Source organism: Rhopalosiphum maidis, chromosome 1 (assembly GCF_003676215.2).
Source record: "Rhopalosiphum maidis isolate BTI-1 chromosome 1, ASM367621v3, whole genome shotgun sequence".
NCBI lineage: Eukaryota > Metazoa > Arthropoda > Insecta > Hemiptera > Aphididae > Rhopalosiphum > Rhopalosiphum maidis.
Window position 1 is genome coordinate 40,629,123 of NC_040877.1, and position 23,226 is coordinate 40,652,348.

The 23,226-nt window shown below is 31.5% G+C and overlaps 1 protein-coding gene across 1 annotated transcript; it reads right to left on the reverse strand.

Annotated features, from left to right (window-relative positions):
- Window positions 1–36: 36 nt before the first annotated feature.
- On the reverse strand, window positions 37–22,486 carry LOC113550301 (neprilysin-2). The gene is made up of 12 exons (XM_026952029.1): window positions 22,247–22,486; window positions 21,752–21,916; window positions 7,029–7,162; window positions 4,951–5,076; window positions 4,577–4,822; window positions 4,275–4,486; window positions 3,745–4,136; window positions 2,907–3,209; window positions 2,718–2,814; window positions 2,424–2,592; window positions 1,805–2,055; window positions 37–906 (listed from the first exon to the last, which is right to left on the reverse strand). Exons 2-12 carry the CDS (start codon window positions 21,778–21,780, stop codon window positions 565–567), a joined length of 2,301 nt encoding a protein of 766 aa, XP_026807830.1. The 5' UTR covers window positions 21,781–21,916; window positions 22,247–22,486; the 3' UTR covers window positions 37–564.
- Between the last annotated feature and the right edge of the window lie 740 nt (window positions 22,487–23,226).

The window sequence follows — 23,226 nt, forward strand, 5'->3', positions numbered from 1 at the left end:
TTAAAAGTATAATCTTATATAGGTATTGATTACAAAAATAAAACATTTTCTTAATTTTGTAATTTTTTTTTGTTATTGTTGAATCATAAAAAAAAATGTCACATGTTATTTATTATGTACTCATGTTGTAGACTGTAGATACTTAAACTATGTCGTACGTTTTAAAAACAATAATAATAATAATAATAATAATACAATACCACGATAATAATAATAATAAAATATTGTATATAAATAAATTACCACAGATAAAGCTCGAGGGAGGATTATGATGGGCCAGTGGTCGGGGAGGGCGATCTGCGGGAGGGAAGATTTAAATCGTCAAAGGGAATGTTTTTTGAGTGACGAATGTGGGGGTGGGACGATTCAAGGGACTGGTTTGATCGTATTCGAGTATATTATAATATTTTACACCTATACAACAATATTTTTGTAATGATATAAGGCGCACGCGCGACGAGATTATTTTATCACACATATATTATAATATTATTATTATTTCGCACCTATAAAAAAAAATAACAATAATGATAATGATATGTGCACGGTCGGGCGGTGGTCATCTCACCACACTTGGCACTTCTTGACCGGGTTCATGTTGGAGCCTAGCGGACACCGGAAGTCGTTGCTGAAGTCTTCCAGGTTGGAGAACGGGCCGATGATCCGGAAACGGCCTGGCGAGTGGAAGCCGGTAGTGATGCGGTTCTTGAGTGTTTCCGGCCTGTACTTGGAGCACCACACGTTGGCGGCACTCACCCAGAACATCTGTTGCGGTGTGTAGTCCTGGAGCCCCGGAAGTCGAGGTTCGACGCCGTGTCGTTTGGTCCACACGTTGTACGCGTAGTACGCCTCTTTCACGCCACCGTTGTCCGCGATGTTCTCGCCCTGCGTGTTGATGCCGTTCAACTGCGGAAAACAAATCGTTATGGGTTAAGTCGTAGGTGTGACAATGGTAGCGGTGGTTGAGATCCACGGGTTTAAATAACAAAGTGTCCGACGGTATAATGAAATTCGCAAAAGTTGTCTACAAAAATCTGTTTACAAAGGCGAAATATTTTTATAAATAAATTTCATCGATGTTATTGGAAATATTCATTAAACCTCAGTGACGATCGGATTAAAATAAGTTTAAGATACTTAAACTATGTCGCACGTTTTAATAACAATAATAATAATAAGTCTTCTGGCGATTCTCGACTGTTCGAAAGATACTGAAAAGGGATCGCGATGTACCAAAGACAATACGATAAATAATTATAATGCGTTTTACTTTATACGGTTTGAATATACATTTATAACCGCAAATTATGGGTAACAATAAGACAATTAGTGCTGCTTTGGTCTATTAATAAAACATGCATTATAAATTGATGTTATGAACGGTATGGTATAATATTTTTTACGCACTAAAACAATATCGGTATATCGTTATTTTCGATAAGATGTATTATGTAATTGATTACACGCGCGTTTATTTTAGTCCGCAGTTTTAAATTTATTAAAATATTATGTTTTCAACCACCTCCAACCACGTCAAATTGAACGACGTTGACGACAATTTGGTGCAGTTTTATAGGTATACATATAATTTTTTACGAAGGAAGTCATTTAACAGCATTCTTTCCGAACGAGTAACGCAATCGCTCGGCAGAATCGATTATAATGGCAATCATTCGAATTTTGAAAACATTTTACAGGCATTCGAAATTCAAGAAAAATTGGATTTTAAACGAACGATAAATTTAACCTCGAAATTAATCCGCGTAAAAACGTCGTCTTAAGAAACTTATTCTGTTTCACACACCTTGAGACCGACTTCTTGAGCCGTGTAATTTCCATACTGTCTGATGATGCACGTCGCCTTTTCCAAGTAGCGTTTCTTCGTCTCCTCCGCCCACCAGTCCACCAGATTACCCTGCTTATCGAACTGTCTGCCTTGATCATCAAAACCGTGGGTGATCTCGTGACCAATTACAAATCCAATGGCGCCGTAATTCATGTATCGAGGACGATCGCTGGAGAAGAACGCGCCTTGTAAGATACCAGCGGGGAACTCTGAAAATATATAATCGCTTATGTTATTTATGAACCGCGGATGTAATAATTGCTATATTTATGTTATAGGTATTTTAATTCCAATTTAAATATTATAGTTCTGTGAAAAGCCCTCTTTAAAAGTATTCAAGTAAACAATTCATTTTTTATTTTGATTTCACAAAATATTGTGTTGAGTGGAAAAATAAAATGAATAAGCTCCTTAGCTATCTCGTTTAAAGTTAAAAAAAAAAAAAACAGTTTGATATACTACGTTGTTCCCAATGGGGCAATGGGTCATCCAAAATATTAGGATAACCCAATACGTTTTGACATTGAAAATAACTATCAAGATATACGCACATAGAATACATTTTGATATTACTTACGGATACTGTTTTCAATAGCACTATAAAATGCATTTACAATTGCTGTTTTACTGTGAGTAATCCAATCTGATTTGTTAACAGGTTGCCTTAATTTTGAAAAGCTATAGTCAGTGCCAAATTTGGTCAAATTTAATACGGATGTGTAATAGTCATTATCGTTGACTTCAAGCTAAGAAAAAAAAAAGACAATAACATACAATTATTAACCAAATGCTCATAACAAAAACGATTTTTGTAAATATATCATATATATCGTATAAATGTGTTCTAGTTAGGTCTTATATAATTTATTACGTTTTCATAAAACGCATTCAATTTGCTGTCGTCCAATAATTCATCCGGATATGCAATGTGACTGGTCATTGACTTTGCTTTGTCTATAGCGTTTTTCCTGTAGTGAAAATTAAACAAAAATAATAATGTCATCATTTTTATTATAGAAACAGATGCTGCAGCGTATATTAGCTGAAAGCGGAACTTTACCTTGTTTCGTCATCCATCCAATCGATTGACGATAATATTTTGTACATCTCTTCTCTGATACCGTTCACCATTTCTAAAGCGTTCTTTTTAGCGTTTTCGTCGAAGTACCGTCTTACGTACAACGATCCGATGGCCAATGAGAAACTTCCGGAACTTATATCCACACATTCCTTCCATCTGGGTTCTCTTTCGGTCCTGCCCGATAGCTCGGTACTGTACTCCAATTGTCTTTTCCTCATTTCTTCAGTCAGATAACTGACGGACGCCGCAGCAGCTCTCCAAATCACGTAATTCGCTTGGATCCTGGCGACAAAATCAAATTTATTAAAGATTGTTTCGGGGTGTTTCGTCTACGTTACGCGTTATTAAGGGGTTTACATAGGCAACTTCAGTGACGTTTGAGCAAAAATATTACATATTATACGTACAATAATTCAATACGTAATTACGTTACGAAAGTGATACGGAAATTAATTTAGAACAATTTAGCACAGATCATACTGCTTTCATTATAAAATTAAATGAAGATAATATTTATCGCATTTATTTTAGGTATCAAAAATTGATTTTCTTAACAGCTGTAACATTTTTTTTTATTTTAAAAACTACGTAAATGTCCGTTGTAGGTATCTAAAAAAATTGATCGGCCGTTATAGTCGTTATACATATTTCCTTCCTATTATTTAACCACATTAATAGAACGAGTAATTTATTTCAGAGCGCTTTTATATAAAATACGACACGAAGATATAACGTCCTCTTGTAAATGTATTTCATATTACACCGTACAACAGTATAGAAAACGGTCTAAAGCCGTACTTGTTCGAATAATTTTTACCTCTTGGGCGTGTTGCTGAGTAGAGCTTCGAGGTCTGACAAGTATTTTGGCGAGTTTACAATTATGATGTCGTCCTGCCGTATGGTCAGCGGGTTCAACAGATTGTTCAGGTACTCTTGCCACGGTATGCTCGGGAACTTTTGTTGTAGATCCGCGATTTTCATCGGGTTGTACAGCTTGGCGGCGTCCCGGCGTTCTTCCAGCGGTAGCGATATCTTCGCCAATCCTATCTCAAAGTCCAACGACTCCCTCAGCTCCTTGGTGGCCCTCTGCCGGTCAGCGCCGAACAGCACCGCGATGTCTACCATGTACTTGTAGTACGCGGCCACGATTTTTTCGTCGGTGCCTTTGACCAGGTACTCCCGGCTAAGTCCCAGCGACGCTTGGTCCAGCTGAAATGTGCGTCGGACGCAAAAACAAAAATACCCGTTAAACGAATTATGTGCACACAATATTTAGACGTAACGATAATAATTGTTTTTTTTTTTTTTTTGTATGCTAAATAACAATATCATATTGTATCAGCTCACGTCAATAGCTCTCGTTGTGGTGTTTTTTAAATCTGTGCTGATGGAGAAGTCGATGAAGTAGTCTACGCTGTAGCCCGCCACTCTGAACTTGTACACGCTGTCCTTCCACGTGAAATCGGCATCGTTCCATTTCTCGGCTTCCAGTACGGGCCATCCGCCCAGGCTTTTTAACATTTCCTTAATAGGTCCCAAGCCAACTTTTTCGATTTTTTCTGTCGAAAAAAAAAATGTATAGTCATTATATGATTATATATATATACGTGTTTGGCGATGACTGTATAATTATTGAAGTTCAATCTTACCTTTGTCCATGCACGATTTATACAATAATTTCGCCATTTTGAATGGTTTCTGTTCGTTCGGTTGAATGGGTTCGGTGATGATCATTCGAAGCTTGTTCAACAGCGAGTCGCTAATCGCGCTGAATGTGGTTTGCGACGTTTTATCGTCGTCGATGATAGTTTCTTTTATAAAATTACCACACGCGAACTGATAGAAATCATCACAAGGATCTACTGATGTATCCATGTTGTTGATTACGGAAGCCGCTACATAACGTTAAACGGTTTTAGTATCATGTAAATCATACAGAGATATAATTGTCAATTAAACAATTTAAACATTCTATTCAATTTAAATCAGTAATCAATAGATTCGCGTAAAAAATGATGCTTACCAGCTTTAACGCAACCAGCGGTGAGACAAATGTTATCTTTTTCGTATTCTCTGTTTTGGAAAAGACTTCTACCTCGCGATTTGCCAATCAAACCATTATTTTCAGCTGATATCGACGGAAGACTCTCTGCGGACGTATATGATCGGTTAAAAATTATTATTATATACCTAATATATTATTATGATATACTGTAATACTAATTAATAATATTAATCATTAAAATACGTATAAATAAATATAAATATGCAACGTGAACAGTATAATTATACTGAATAGTCGACTTAACGTTGTAAACTATTTAAGTACTGATCATATTTTTAGAATATTACAAAATAATAATTAAATCACAGTAATTATGTATAGTTACCATTAAATAAATCGTTTTTTTCACATAACATATAATTACTACTACCTATATAGTATAATATACGTACAGTTGCGATAAACTGTAATGCGTGAGCGCCATTAAGAAAGATACTATACTAACGTCCAACTGGCTCTCACTTTGATATAATTTTCGATCAATTACTTGAAAAAGTATATAAACACGACATGTTTAATGTATATTTCACATGACTAATATTTTCACTTCTGTGCGTATATATAATATTATGGAGAACTAAAGTGTGTAGTGTGGTGATTTTAATTTAATGTTTACAGGAAATGGATAGTAAACATTTTTTTTCTTACTTCTGTAATAAGTAAAATTTGTTTTCATGCAATGTGTTTTGATTGCACTACAATAGTATTAAAGTAATGAATGATATTGTTGTACCTACAGCATATTACTTACTATAGTTGCTTATACAATGAATAGTTTACTACAATATTAAAATACGACAGATAAAATATTAGATAACAGTTTTAAAATGAAATAATACATTAAAAAAACGACCAGAATTATAATTCTTTATATTCTTTATATTTCGTGTATACACGAAAAACTATCTTATGTCAAATAATCGTAATATTATTATAATGTAATAAATTATAACTCGCGTAAAAAATGTGTATAAAATAATCATGTGTTGCATAGAAATGTGATGGCTATTTATCATGAGTCAATGTATTATCATCATTTAATCTTCAAGGTTTTTATATAAGCAATTCAGGTTATGTTTATTTATAAAAAATTAAATTATGAAACGATTAAACGTACATAAATGATAATGATCGTAATAAATTCTGGAAAAAAAATATAATAAACACGAAAATCTTCCGGGATTTCACGGAAATTATCATTAAATAATGTTATTTACGTAATTTTTAAAACGATAACAATATTACAAGAGGTATAGTATAATATTATTCACTGCGGAAATCGAAAAATTATAAATTTCCTGTCAATCTTATTCGACTAACTTCTCCGGTCGTCGTTGCCCGGACACAAGAGTGTTTAATTTGTATTTTCTCGTATGATCAATACTTCGTTTTGCACCTCGCCGCAATAACATTTCTGCGTTAGAAAATTATTACAACCACTCGGATAAGTAATAACTACAGCGAATACAATTTATAAGCTGACAATAATTATTACCGTTTGGCGCCGGCACCGGTTTCTGCGCGAGTCTCTAAGTTTTATTTTAGCCGACACGTTTGTTGCTCGGTTACCGTTATATAGAGTACAACAACGGGTTTCATTTTAAATATTATGCACCATGTCGACAATCGAATGCAGAACTAGTTTACCGGGTAGGTTTTATTTTGAACACATATTATTCACCGGCCACATTATAATATTATGCGATAATAACCGATTCCGTACCGTATAGTGTATATTGTAATATCGTTATAACGTAAATATAATACGTGCATTACAGGAGGGCGGGTCTGGAGGATTTAAAATGTACACACGTATGTGTATATAAGCACACTGAAATTAAATTTAAATGTGTCGTATAGCTGCAGATACAGCCGTTAATCGATATCGCGTGTTTTATTCACTTATATATAACTGTACGATATTTGAATGTTTACGTGTGCCCTATGCATAATTTATAATCGTTTTATCGATTGCGTTTGTGATACCACCGCACAGTGTTCGATTGTAGTTAAACGTCAAACGTTTTTCGTCTTACCCATGTTGCAGCTATGGTTGAAGTACAACGTCGACAGAGCCAGGGCCAGAAATGAGGACGCCAATAGCATTCCGCCGGCGACGATGGTCAGATTCCGTTCCAAGTTCGTCCTCCTCTTCCACCATGTCGGGTTCCTGAAACAGAACGAAAAAAACCAATCGTTATCCCGAGTCAATAAAATATTTAACTACACGCACATAATATGTGTGTGTGCGCGCGCGTACGAAATTTATGAAAAGACGCGTGTATATATATATATATATATATATATATATATATATATATATATATATAGACGTCAAGTTAGGTTAGGTTCAAGTCGTAAGCATGGGCGATGATAAGAGTGTATAGTTAGCTATTTAACAGGTAAACACTTAACGCGTACATTGATAATAAAGTACACGAGCGCAATAATGTAATTATATTATAATAGTGTATGGTAGTATAATGTTGTAAACTTTTTTTTATGTGAAATACAGGAAAACGTCAAGACTACGTTATTTCTACGCGATCGACTGCTGCAAAATACGTCAATATTTATTGTATATATTATTATAGCGTTCCATAGGAAGTATTAATTGCTGGTTATCGTTGTAGCAGACTTCTTACATATTGTGACGAGGAAAAATCGCCAATAAGTTATATTATTTATTAGCATAATTTAGCATAATAATATTTTACAGCTCGCACAATAATTATACTATGACTTTGATTTGTATCATATTTCGTATACCTATATAATATAAGACACGTTTATTTAGTCTACGCGAATGCCTATCATCACAGTGAGTGTCCGGAGGGTTTGATAACAATTGATATAATTGAATTTCATATTTAAATACATTAGCCGCCGATTGTGCTTTATTGGACTCGAATCGGAATCAAAGGCATTATTTGAATCCGTTAATCGAATGCGTCAATAAGTCGACGGTTCGAGAATAAATACATCAAATATTATATAACTATGAACGATTTGTTAGTGAAATCAGACTATGCTGTTACTTATAAATAATACGCATTACTGTTTATTCATCTATTAAGTATTTAATTATAATTTATATTCACTAAATTGTACGTCATGCGTTGGTATTTTATAACTTGAGCTAAATTAATACAAATATTCAAAATTATACTTGTATAATATATATTTGTTATTTATCCAATTATGTATTTTAATAATTGATCCCATTAACTGGTGTAGTCAATCCAGTAGACGGATTTCTTTATAATACGACGTGTTACAGTATGTTTGAGTTTACAATAGGCGAAGGAGTAAATTTAGTGTTTACCGCGAGTCCAAACAGCGACGACTATTGCGTATATTCAAATCTTACAGGTATAGGTGCCGCGTGGGCTGTGGCTTGCACCCATATCAAATTAAATGGCTGTACGTAATATTATGATGTGATGAAGATACTGTATTTTATACTGAATAAATAGAAAGCCTATCCCGTTAAGCCTTTCTCGTCATATAGATCCCGAGAGTTTTAAATCAGTTAACATTTTTAGTTAAGATCAAGTATGGACATCTTACAACCGATTATATTATAATGTGCATTTAAACAATGTGTGCACTGTCAACAATAGAAAACAGGAATATGTAAATACAAGTATACAATATTTATTATATTTATATACATGGGTACTATTTTATTTTGATTTAAAGTTTAGTAAACCAACAGGTCCTGATTAAACCGGATGAATATTTGTTAATTTGTTATACTTAGTACATAGTCAGATTTTTAATTCGTATTTTATATGCATATCATTCGTTTGCCTTATACACACGCGTTCGTTTTGATCATTTTAGGAGACTGATAAAGAAATCATAAGGCCATCGATGATCTAATATAATATAAAAATATGATACAAGTGTCTATAGTGCTCATATTATATATTAGTTCTTTCTTATTGATTAATACTACTAATTAATGGTTATCGAGCAATGCTGATTTTTCAAAAAAAAAATAACTACCATAATAGTATTATAATATTACGATTATTATAATTTATAATAATTGGGCACATGTATACCATATTGTTATTAACACTATTAATGTGCTTAAATGTTAGTTAACCAGTGATATGATGACGTGTACCCATATCGGTAATTATTTATTTTGGGAATCTGTAAAAAACGTTAGGAGGAAATGATCGATGCAATGGATTGTACAGCATTATTACGCGCTAACACTGGTGTTAATATTATATATGATTTATGTAAATCAATTGCAGCGGATATAGCCGTGTATAATAGTAATAATATTATATTCATAAAGCGTATTGTATTCGGTGAAAATTATGACGAACCTGAATACGTGAAATCGACCATGACCAATCGACCATACCCCCATGTAATTAAACGGCCACTATGTACGATTACTTTATTATTTTTTTTGCTGAAAAATCAAAAACTAAAGAGAAAAAAAAACGAAAAAGTGAAAACAGGAAAAGACTCGTACTCACATAATGGTTATAGTGTTATACTAAACGTGATATTATTATCGTGTGTATAGTAAATGCCTCCGCACGCGTACAACGATCATCAAATGTGGTGTCCACCGACCTGAGTAAAGCGTTGTTGTCAAAAACAAAAGCTACCTATAAGTCTTAGGACGAGAACTCCTAATTCATTCGAATAACGGTTGTTCCATAACCGATAGGATTTTCACGGACGTCGAGTAGTAAATTGCAATGCATTAAATGTTTCATTTTGGACGCTCAATGTAGGCTGTAGTCATGCGAACGCGACGTTATGTATTTTGGTCCTATATACGATGGTGATGATGATCATATAAATCGTATAGATAATATAATATTTATCAAATAGTCAATAACCGTTTCCAAACGTATATTAAATGGTTTAATAGATATCGTATAAATTCTTGACGGTTAGTGTCATATATTTATAATAATATATTTTATTGTAGAGTATTATATTATATAGATACATGTTATTTATCTTATAATACATACATTTTTCCACTCCCTCGTCTGATGAAAGTATAAAGTTTTTTTACGACTCGAGTTTAAAGCTGGACAAAAAAAAAAAGATGGAAAAAGCATACGATTTGGCACTATAATTCATATTTTATGATATTGGGTAGATGATTTTATTACACATGGTATTAAGCGCGAAGACATACCGTCCGGACCAGTTTGGACTACTTCAAGATCAGTGACCGGGGAACGGGTTTGGTCAGCACGAAAAAGGAAATTAAATTTAAAAAGCCGTTTGACGTATTCGTAAAAAACTCGAAATAGTAAATATCGCATTTGCGTACAATTTACCGAAATTTAAATTGAATCGTAAAAACTATACGTTATCATATAATTTTACGGGTTGGATAAACCTCTAAGGTTGTCTCGTTTTATATACGTGTACGAGGTTAAAATCGTGTACCAGGTAACAGTAACGGTTTTTACAGTACTCTAATCGCGTCGGGTCGTATGTAAGTATATTCCGACTAATTTGATATCAATATACTGCGACCGAGTGAGTCCGCATCCACTTGGGTGCGACACTGACATCTATCGACTAGACTGACCATACTGTCCATACTCGTTATGTTATAGCTGTTGGTATAATATGTTGAAATACATAATAAATAGATAATATGTATTCGTTTAAATACATTATATTAGATTTAACGTGTATCTGCAATTATACATGTTGATAACATAATATCTCGGGACTGATTCAACGTTCGTGAGATAGTATTATTGTCACGGTTGGAAAACGCTTCCTGAAGAAAATTGTTAAGTGAAAAATAAAAAGATTAAATGAAAATAGATTAGGTAAGTAATACTATACATGTAATATAGTATATTACTGAAAATACCACGTGAAGAAATCCACTTGATTATTGATTAAATATTAATAAATAAAAAAAAAAAATGATTACAGTTTACGTTTTTTTAATATAAACGTGAAATTTAATATGTAAAATGATTGAATTTCCGTAAGATATTTTATAGATATTCGATTAGAAATTCAAACAAGTCATCACGTCAAACGAGTATTATATTATAATTTATAAAAAGTAAGCACGTATTTTTATAGGTATAGGTACTGCAAGTTTAGCAATGAACAACAATAAATAACAATAATATAAAATAAAAATAGATGTTTGTTTTAATTTAATGCGTTTAATCGTATTTTGTTCATTGTGTATAAAGTGTAATAATAATAGTTTAATACTTGTTCCTTTCAGTAAGTTTAGTTTAAAGTCAAAATGTTAATTTCGAGACCGTGAATGTTCATTAATTATTTCATTTATGCGGATTTCACGCATAAAATGTAATTATTATCGAAACGTTCATGTTTTTTTTTTTTTTTAAAAAAGGAACATAAAATTTATACGACGTATTATCTGAATTTGTACTTTTTCAAATGTTAATATATATTTCCGATTATTCTTATCGCCAATACAGAGTACGCGGTCCTTTTAGAAATATTTAATGACACCTCAATTAGGTATAAACTATTAATGCTGTATATAGCTTAATAGCTACGATGTTACGCGCAACAGTATCGCGTGCTAGTTTTGACCAATTTCATCGTCCTTCACTATATTTTCACCATTTCGAGCGTCGACGAATCACATTATTGTTATATTATTATGTTTATAGCTTATTTTAATATATTCTTTCGTAGATTTTTTTCATCAAATCAATTTATCAAATAGCGAAAAAAATAAAAATCCAGTCTCATTTTTTTTTTTATTTCAACGTTATAGGCACCTACTGTTGAGCATTTAATTGTTTTCCATTCTCTCTAATTTTTTCGGAGATTATATAGGTTGGCATTGTATTGTAAGTGTCGTAATATTTCAGATATTAAAAATCTTATACTTCAACAGTTCAACCTGTTGCAGGTTGCAAGTTCAATACATTAATTAACTCATTACACTGAACACAGTAGGTAAAGTCTAATTAAATGTTTTTTTTGTTTTAAATATTGAGTTTAATTACAGTATAGAATGGACAAATTATTATGTTTTGACGACGGACTTCGCTTAAAGCAAAGTATGTTAATAAAATATTTTTATAGTAAACATTGATCTTAATGTGATATTTTAATAATAATAATGTATACCTATATGCATTGAATGTATATATAGAGCGTATGTAAGTACACGTATTGATTTAGTTTTGATTGTTTCGCGTTTTTTTTTTTTTTTTAGATAGGTCGATTGTCGTTAATTCTTATATTTGCCAAAACGATATTTTCAAGAAACCGGTTAAGGTCACTTAATTAAATATTTTCAAATATGTTTCTTATTCTTCGCAGACTTCTCCGAGACGACCTTTGGCCTCAGAATAGAGACGTTCCGGCCAATAATTGCTTTCTATCCTTCGAATCGTGTAGCGCGAAAACCGCCATCGCGGCCTTAACTAGTGACCCGAACTAGTGTTTTAAATTTTTAATTAAACAAAACTACAGTCCAAAACGATATTATTATTAAAACCAAATGAAAACCCCACACGTTGTCGGTCGATATAGTGTAAAATATTTTTACACATTATAATTTACATTTCAATATAAGTATTACAGTGGGCATCGTGTGTCACGATCCTTGATTATTATCATGTTATGTGACAGTAATTGAGAACTGCGTTTAAAATAATATATAGTGGCTTAGGTTATGCACTTATGCCGTCTGTTCGTGTCGACGATAATGCTAATGTTACGATTCGTTGGCCCATAAATATTATATCAAGTTATAACTATAATAATATTGTCTATCGAGAGCTATTATAGATCAAGTATATTATGCTATATGATACATTCTGCATAATAGTAATAATATAATACGTAAATTATGTAAGTATATCGTTAGATAGTCGGTAGTAATATTAAACTATCTATAAACATTAAATAGTTTATTCTGAGGATAAAACGAGCTGTATAAATTATATTCGTTGCACAATAAAACTGTTTTTTTTTTCTCTAGTTTTTATTGATATTGTTGTAACACTATATTGACTTTGTTCTTTCGTTTGGAAAACTTATCGATTTAATTTTCATTAATCGACATTAAAATTAGTAATTAACATATTAAGATAAAATGTTCTATACCATAATACTATAGTGATCGATTAAAATGTGTACTGTTATTAAAAACATAAAAACATTGAAACATTATGACGATGTTCAATTTATCACGGAGTTACAGATGATCACGTATTAAAAATGTGTTTAACAATTAAAACATTAAAAAAATATAAATTTGTGTACGTGCTCCTTTAAAAGATCACGCCAGAATAATCTCAAAAATAATATTATACATCATAAATAATAATAATAATAATTATTAATCATAATAATTTAATAATTATAATAATTGTTACTATATATACGAACTAGCGTATGATAAATCATCCCGTATTCGTAAAGTAAAATTGAAATGGTACTGTTTTACTGTTAAAATTATTAGAAATATCTATATCAATAAGAAATATATATATATTTATTATTTATAATATGCAAAAGTAAAATTAATATTTTATTTTTGTATCTGCTTTTGTTTTTGAATTGAAATATTTATTAAAATCGAACGCACTCACAATTGAAACGCACGACTATGCACATTTTTCATTCTGAGGGCGTTTGACATTGACCGAATTGATAGATTTAAAAACCAAACCAAGAAAAATCGCTCTCTGAATTTTAATTAGTTATAAAATCATCAAACATTTATGATCATATTATTTTACATTAATTTGACGATAAACAATGAGATATACCTAGACAAAATCAAAATGTATTGTTTTCACAAAAAAACCTCAGTTAGTCCATAGCATGAAAATCTATTGTACTAAATGACATTCTCCTGTATATTAGTTTAATTGTTTTAATTCTTAAGAAAAATTGTTAATATAATTTTATTGAGTAACCAAATTGATTAGGTACAACAACTATGATAGCAACCCTTAGGTAAAATAATTGATATTTTTTCTGCCTAAATTCTATTGTTTGAAAAAATAATTTTAATTTAAAATTATTGTTTTTTATATTACTTTTACTATTATTATTATTATTATCATAATTAAACGTCGAGAGGCTTGCCTTTAAAAACCATTTGTCATTGATTAAATATTTAATCAATGCGTTTGTTGTATTTGTGTATAACAATATATTATACTGATATAACGTACGAGTAAAAAATAATACAATGTTATTATGTGTCCTTATAAAACTTTGATAGGTACTTCATATTTAACGAAAAATCTAATGGGTACCCAACCTAACCTATTTTTACTTTTGTCATACCATCGTTTGTTGTACAAACTGCAGTTTATCGTGTGTTAATGGAAAGACGATTATTGATACAAAAAATGCGATTACGATTCAAAAAATAAAAACCTTGTGCCTCACTCGAATTCCAACGTCTAGATTTATATGTTAGGTCATTTGTTAATAGTTATTACTTATTTATTACATATATTTATTTGCCGTGGGTTAAAAGCGATATGATGTAATAATAACAATAATAAAAAACACGTGATAGGCATTTTATTTGTTAAAAAAAAAATATTCGCTCCACATTTTTTAGTTCGCATTAAATGTTCACACGAAAACCATATAACTACTTCGGTAATTAAAATAGCGAAAATTAAACGGAAATATAATTTGAAATCGATAACAATATATTATATACGTTGCCGTCGTAAGGCTTCGACTTAATTTGATTATTCAAACACGAACGTTTGTTTGTATGATATTTTTAAGTTTTTATACATAAATGTGTACCTAATACTTAATATGTGTAGGGTTTTAAAATTTCATGAAATATTTCATTGCAATGAAAAATAAAATATAAATTATTATATCTTAAAGTTTATAATCACGTCAACTAGCAAGTGAAAATTTTCAAAAGTTGGTTTTTTGGATGAAACAAAGAAAACATGTTTAATAATAATAATAATAATAATCACCAATAAGGATCTAATTAATAATACAAATGATAAATATCAAAAATGTATATTGCATATTATTGCAAATTTACTATCAATATTTTCTGTACATAATCAATATATTATTTCTAATCAACTATAACCGAACAAATTTAAAAAAAGAAAAATTATTTTTCAATTTTTTAATATTTCAATTGAAACATTTTAAGTGATATTTCAAATTTAAAACCCTAAATATGTGTATTAAATTTACAATAAACCGAATGAGCATGAAATATTCATTTTGAATAGTATTTAGTTCACGCATTGTTTGTAATAATGTTATCTTATTTAGAATTATTATTCCTTTTGTTTGTTCTTTTTTTCCAGTTCGCAATTTTATAATTGTAGTGTAATTATTGTACAACGCAGGTTTTGACGTATTAAAACAATACAAAACATATACATAATGTGCGGAATTGTTTGGTGAAGAACAAACGATAGGTACACGCTGTGTCTACGTTCATATACGGTAATAATTGTTTCGATTTAAATATTCATAAAAGACCTTGGTCCGTTCCATCATGCTCCTGAAACAACAAACCTCACGGTCATAAGGTAAAAATATAATATTGTTAAGTCCTCTGCGGACCCGAACCTTTGGACCATGTCCAAATGTCTCTCATCTCATCGCAATCTCACAAGAAAACCGGATTTATCGTACTCGTTTCAATTCGACACTATTGCAGAGTTCAAACGATACATAAATACAATAAATGATAATCGGTCAACGACACACGAACATCATTAGTTTACGTACCGCATATATCGTTGGCTATAGATTCGTATCCACACGCACAATACAATCCGGACAGCTTTAGGGAATTAAAATTAAATTCGATATATCGAAACAGTGGTTTTGCAAATAATCACGATTTCATTCTTATACTAATATAATAATATAAGCACCGCGCTGTATTTTATCGTCTCGATCGGAGCGTATTATTTTGTATGGATGCGTTGCGGATGGATACTTTTACGTCATACCGTTTGGAATGATGTCAATATAATAAATGTTTAATATTATATATAATATCTCCTTTGATAATATAAAATAATTAATTAATGTTCTTGTTAAATGTTTTGAAAGCTCGTTTTGAAGGTAGGTGTTATAACAACCACAATGAGGTAGATAAGTAAAGGTAGTGAAGGTAGTGAGATAGAGGTACTCACAACCTTTATGTTATTATCGGTTTTTATTAATAACTTATGAATAATTACGATTATAACGTTAGTTTAAAGTTATCACATACTACGAGGTACGAGAATACAAAGTATAACAAAAAAATAAATAAATATTTTCTAACTTAAACAATAAAACACAACAATACAGTTTTTATCGTTGATGTCTTTTTGTCGCAATAGATGTCAACTATACAATTTAATTTCAATGATAAGAGCATAAACTAAAGGACAAATATTATTTGTTGAACAATTTCTTTCCAATTTCCAGCTAGGGCAATCAATAAAAGAGATTTGAATTCACATTAAGTTAGTATAATGAAAAAAAAAAAATACGAAAGTACGTCTAAGTTGGTATCTACTTTTTATTCTCAACTGCAGTTACAACAAATAACGAGACTAGATAGCCTACAATACATGATTTTCATTGTATTAATTTTGTATTAATATATTTGGTATATGATCGAAATAAACAGTTTTAATCACTTTCTCTTCCACTCATTCAAGTCAAAAATATGAAGAACCTATACGGACGTCTGATGTATATGTTTTGTTATAATTTTTTATATAAATATATAGTAATATTGACAATATAGCCAATAACCAGAGGCTTTCTCTAAACTCTCGCTATCTACAGCAAATTCTTTTAATAATATTATATATGAACATAATATTGTTTAAAATTAAATTTATTAGAAAAACCTATCTAATCACGTGTTTTATTGTTAAACGACGATTATGAACGTCTATTTACGATCGATCTCTATAATAAACATATCACATTATGCCATAGTTATGTAAGCAATGTGGGTTTCTACAACAACAATACATACACGTGAAATAACGACGCGAATTTCAGTGATATAATACCGCCGGTGACTTTGCATTAATTTATCAGCTGAATTTTTTGCTCATCGTCTGAAACGATCACTATATAACAATATGACATCATCGAAAGTGCACAACTATAATATATATACCTATTATCGTTGCAGTATTTCTCGTGTCGTAATCTCAATATTGAAAACCAAACGGTTTTAAAACCATTTGTTTCGAAATTTGGCAAATTTGTCGAAGTCTACCGAATAACGTAACATATAGCGCCACCTGCATTTAGTTAAATCGAAACAGTAAACACCAAAATAAGGATTACTATATAATTTCCAGCTAATATTTTCTGGCTACCGATGAAAAAAAAAAAAATCACCACTGGACGACGATGTAGCTGTTTATATTTTAGATGATAGACATTGATAGTATTGAATTCGCGATATAGTTAATATATTGTCTTTATGTCGGACACCTTAGAATAATGGAATGATGGATATCGTCGTGGGGCAAAAGTTTGGTAATGTGAAATATTTATACTTTACACTGCCGAGTGAACACGGTGTTCAGTATTACAGAGAGATACATTTTTCTGACTGTATCCACGTGATGTTATCTTTGATAATGTTGTTATAGTCGTTATTTCTTTAGATGTCGACGCGCGCGATTACCTACAACTAATATACAGCGTCCGTAGGTAACACATAGTACCTGTACTGTTTCGGTAATGTAGGTTAGCAGGTTTCGATACGAATGTTGTATTATACTTACACTTACGTTTCTGTGTTCGTATTTCAATTTCCATTGGTGTAAAACTTTTAGAAAGCATATTATAAGTATTGCATATCGCGAGAAAATATGCATTAAAAAAAGCAAAACAAAATCCATAAAATCGCGGCGTTTTTCATGTTCCATATAACATTATGTGTTAAGTAGGTAATATAATATATCATATATTATATTCTTTCGAAATGCACAGGTATTATGTATATACACGCAGTACACTATACCGCAATATCGTGACAGATGAAAAATATCGAAAGTTTTGTCAGTAGGTGCCTATTGATATGACTATAATATGTATAATTATACTATAATAGATCATAGACGGATCTACATAATAATGAATCCATATTGATGCAGCTAGTGGCGTAGGATTCGTCACGTTTTTCGTTTGCTCGCGGCTACATCTATGTACTTCGCAGTAGGTATAGCCTTCCAAATGCGTACACTGTGAAGTGCGCCAGATTCAATGGCCAAACTTTTTCTGTGTTTTCACCAATGCAATCGCAAAAATAAATTTAAATATATTTACCTACGCCGCGAGTATATGACATATACTATTATTGTTGTTGTTGTTAGGCGGCACTTAAGACACACTATTTATATAGTATATTAATTTTAACGCCTCGCCGCTGTGTTGAAAACCACAGCGCGAGAAAGTCTCTAGTAGTCTAGTGCGACGTCTTGACGGCGATCAAATCCGCCGCCGACACCTCTATTAATTCATAGATGACATTATTATGTACACCGCACTAGTAATATGTACGTTATATTAATATTGTACACCGTTCACATGTAGGAACTTTTGAAAGCGAAGGTTTACGCACACGCACCTATTGTATTAGGTATATTATATGCCATTAATTATTTTTTTGTGGCCATACTACTAATTGTGAGGTGCCTGGCTGTGGATGCATATTTTATCGACGGAGAGAGAGAGTCCAGCTTACATATAAATATATAATTGAAACTGTTCTACTGAAATGATCAAATCTATACGAATTTGATATCAATCAATTATACGAAGAGAAAAAGTTTAATTATTGAAGAAGTGATTCATTCTATATTAGCTCCGGCACTCATAGTATTTAAACGTTGCAATTAGTTAATAAATAATTCAGTAAAGAAAAATCATCGTGATCTTTCTTGGGTTGACGAGTTATTTTTTGTGCGTGAATTGCTCCCAAATGTCTATGCGTCATATTATATTAAATCGTTACAACCCGTAGGAACATCAATGCCCAAATAGTATTGCTGTATTCGTGCAAAACTACGAACGGTTGTGAAAACCGAAAAAAAAACAATAACAATGGCTAAAGCGATAAACGACGATTAGCTAATCAAAATCACCTACCTATATAACATTATAAATACGCACACGAGCCGCAGACGGATGTTTAAATCGTTCAGAACAACGGCCAGAGAAAGATTTATTTACTATTTATATTATTTATTATTTTAATCTACAGTACCGGTATTAGATTTAGGGATAATATTTTATTTAACAATTCCAACAGCAGAATCTAGTCTTCGATAATAAAATTGTGTATGACGATAAAGTGGCAGGTGAATAATCGATGAAATAAGCGACTGGAACACACCGTAACAATTATATAACTATTTTAATGTTTACAATATGCGTACGGCGCACCTCGTACGAATGGCAATAGTACCTAAGTTGTGTGTACTTAGGCTGGCAAAACTTCTTGTTAACAATATTAATCAACCACGGAAGCATTATATTGAAGTTATGACGGCAATGCGTTTTGGACTTAAAGTAATATATTTTTTTATATCATAATATTTTTTTACATGCGCAGTTTGTTTTACTAATCGGTGACTGAGAAAATTGTGAAATGCGAGGCTACAGCTTCGTTTGATGACATGAGTTTAGACTTGTCTACGGCGTGATATAAAATATATAATAAAGTGCGCTGCTGTGACACCGAAGACTGTAAAATTAATATTTTAATAACATTGTGTGATAGTCGATAACGCGTCTATAAAAGTAAAATAACAATTATTATAATTTGTGACTAGGTTTGTCGTTCCGGATAAAATAGTAAAACTATCTCGGTGATATATAAGTACATCTAATAGGTAATATGCATACACATTTCTATTATGCACACCTAGCATTTACATACTTAATTGAGCCAATTGTAAAAATAGAACAAATTTATAATAACAAGAGTAAAAGAAAATAATAAGTTTTTTAGACCAGCCGACCGACATAATTACTCAATGACCAAATGACCAATCAAAATAATAACTATATAATAGAAATATGACCAAAATTGTATTCCAACATCTAGGTGTTTAACTTAAGAAATATTTTAGTTTAAATAGTAGGTACCTCTTATGGGGGAGAGACTAACTCGTTGGGAAATACGCGTATAGTGTTTACTGAAAAATTGAACTATGTATTAAAAATTATATCAGAAAATTAAATGATAAAATAATATTGTATTGTAGGTAGCACGTTTAATAAATTTAAAATAAAACAAATAAGTTACAGACTTTCAATTAAATATATCATCACCAAGTGACATGTTTGTTATTATTGTGTAGCATTGTACAAAATGAAATTGTTTTAAAATTGTACAATTTATGATGCTATATTTTAAACAATAATCAAATAAAAAGTTACACACTGTAAAAAAATCAAATAATTCGTCCGTGAAAAAGTGCGTTAAGTTGAAATTTGTTTTTACACTACTGAAAAAATTTAGAAAAAGTAGCTTTTAATAGAACGCCCACTAGGTTCAGTTTTTGATGTTTTTTTTTATTTTAATTTTAAATTGTCAAGACTAATTGTTTTTACAGTCTAATAATAAGAAAAATTAATTTTTTTTAAATTACCTACATCAACTCGACGATAAACATAATTTTGTAAGAACGTTTTTTTTTTTTTGGACCGTACCACCGTAATCTGATCCGACCTCTAAGAGCGATGTTGTTGTGATGAAGTGATTTTTTTATACTTTATTATATTATTCGCGTCGCATTTAACGGAGCGACTCACGAAGCTTTAGTCATCGGCCACCCCCAAAGGTATAATAGTATACTCCGACACGCTTTGACACATAGGGCATACCTATATAGATAATATCTTATGTTTATCTAAATATAAAGGAACATTGATATATTGTATAGTTGTATGTATTTTCTGTATCCTGAACTTAAAAACGTATGTGATTATATTATACCCAATACGAATAAATGTAATGGGAATTAATATTTCAGTTTTTGAAATGTAAAATCAAACTAGTTTTATAAAATAGATATCTCGTAGAACGGAAAAAAAATCTTCAAAACTCGATTATAATTACTAAAAAAAAGTTATGAAACGATCGAATGTACATGATATTGATTTTTACACGACGGATTGCCATATACCAGTTTAATATTTCTAATCATTAGAATTAAAGATTAAACATGTCAAATTGCTTTACATTATTACAAAATATTAACATAATTTTTTATTTTTTACATTCTCAATACATTATTACAACATAGTATTACAAAATAAATGTAGAGTAGTATGAAGTATATTGTTGGTCATGAATTCATGACACGGCCACAAGATGAAAATCTCAAATCCAATAATCTAATTTTCAAGTTAGTTTTCAATCAGGTAAATTACAACTATAGACAATTATATTAATCACCACAACATTTGAGCAAAAATCGCCAAACGTACGGTCTAAAAAGTAATTAAATAGAGAAATAGGAAATATGTTCTTAATGTATAATAAATAAATAAGTAAACTGTAAATAGTGTAAATATATGAAAATAGTCGATTACAATTTTTTATAACTTAAGACTACGCAGCGGTAAAGCTTTAAAACGACAAAAAACTATGCGAATGCGACAGAGTTTGAGCTCTAGTTATATATATATATATATATATATATATACTACCCACTTAAACAATAACTATAAATTATGAAAAAAATTGTATATTTACTTGATCACTATGGTCGGTTGATTGGTCATTTCGAACGAGGGCGGTGTCGTGCAATGCGATGTTATCCCTGTCGTCGTGTCGCTGTACGCTGTCGGTCACCGTATATATTATTATTACAATAATAATATAATGACTGCAGCACGCGGCTGACGGATTCCACGCTACCTAACGATAGTAATATTACAATGTTTAACAATTTAATATAAAATGTATACCAATAACAATAACAATAGCAACAACAATAATAATTGTACGACGACACGCGGTCTTTGCCCGTCCGTCTGTAAACGGAGCGGGTCGCCCGTAAGTTTTAATAAAAATTATTTGAACGTTTTCGAAAAGATCGGACGGCGGATCTCGCCCGACGTACGCAATACCATTGGGCGTAGACAGTGTGATACGTCATATTAATATTATTATATTATACTCAATAGTATGACGATAAACAGATTTTTTTTTTTTTAGTTTTTCGACAAAAATATTGTTATTACACACCTCGGAAAATAATCGAAAGAGGTACGTCTACGAAATATATATTTTCACGACAATATTGCAGTGGCTTCGCGTACCGGCGGCGGTGGCGCGTCGTTGGCGGAGCGCGCGGTGTTATTGTCGCGTAGTTGGTGCAGCGTGATGTTATATACTGCGTCCGACGGCCGGCGTGACGAGAGTGACGGCCCGAGAGACTGCGACGACGGACGGACGCGGCGCGGTCGTGTCGCGACGGTGCAACGGCAGCGGGAGAGTGTACACTCGTATAATATTTTCGTCGTATTTGATGGTTTACGCGCCTTCCGCAGACGTGGCCGCACCTGAAACTTTCGGGTCCAAAACGCCTACCCCCCCTCAACGACACCCCACTCCGCGGAGACCGTCCGCCGACCAATTTATATATACGCGGGTACATTTTACATGATGTTATTATATGCGCGATGTGGTGTACTTATCGGAGTAGTATAGTTACTATGTGTAGTGGTGAGAGAGTTTGAAGGGTGTGCTTGTCCCCGCCACATTTTAACCCTTTGTCGAATCTGCCATTTTTTTATATATATACATTTTTTTTTTAAAACAATTTTCAGATAATTTTTTCTACCTCAAAGTGGTGAACTTTACATGTTATTATTATGCTTCGATTTTGCAAGACAATAATAATATATTTTTTTTCTACTATGATCACATTTTTATACACTATTGGTACGATAAAAACTATAAGTGAAACGAATTTCCAGAGGGTAGCTGTTCGTACAGGTTTATAGGTGCGATTTAAAGGTTTAAATCTTAAATAAACCTTTGTGTATATGAGTTTAAGATAATAAAATATTTTGAAACGCCTCATTGATAATAATTATCATATTTATATTTATATATAATATAGTATATAATTGTCATGTGATCATCAATTTTATAAATATTAATTAAATATTTATCAAAAAAAATATACAGTTGAAATTATTTAAAAAAAATTAATTTTATAT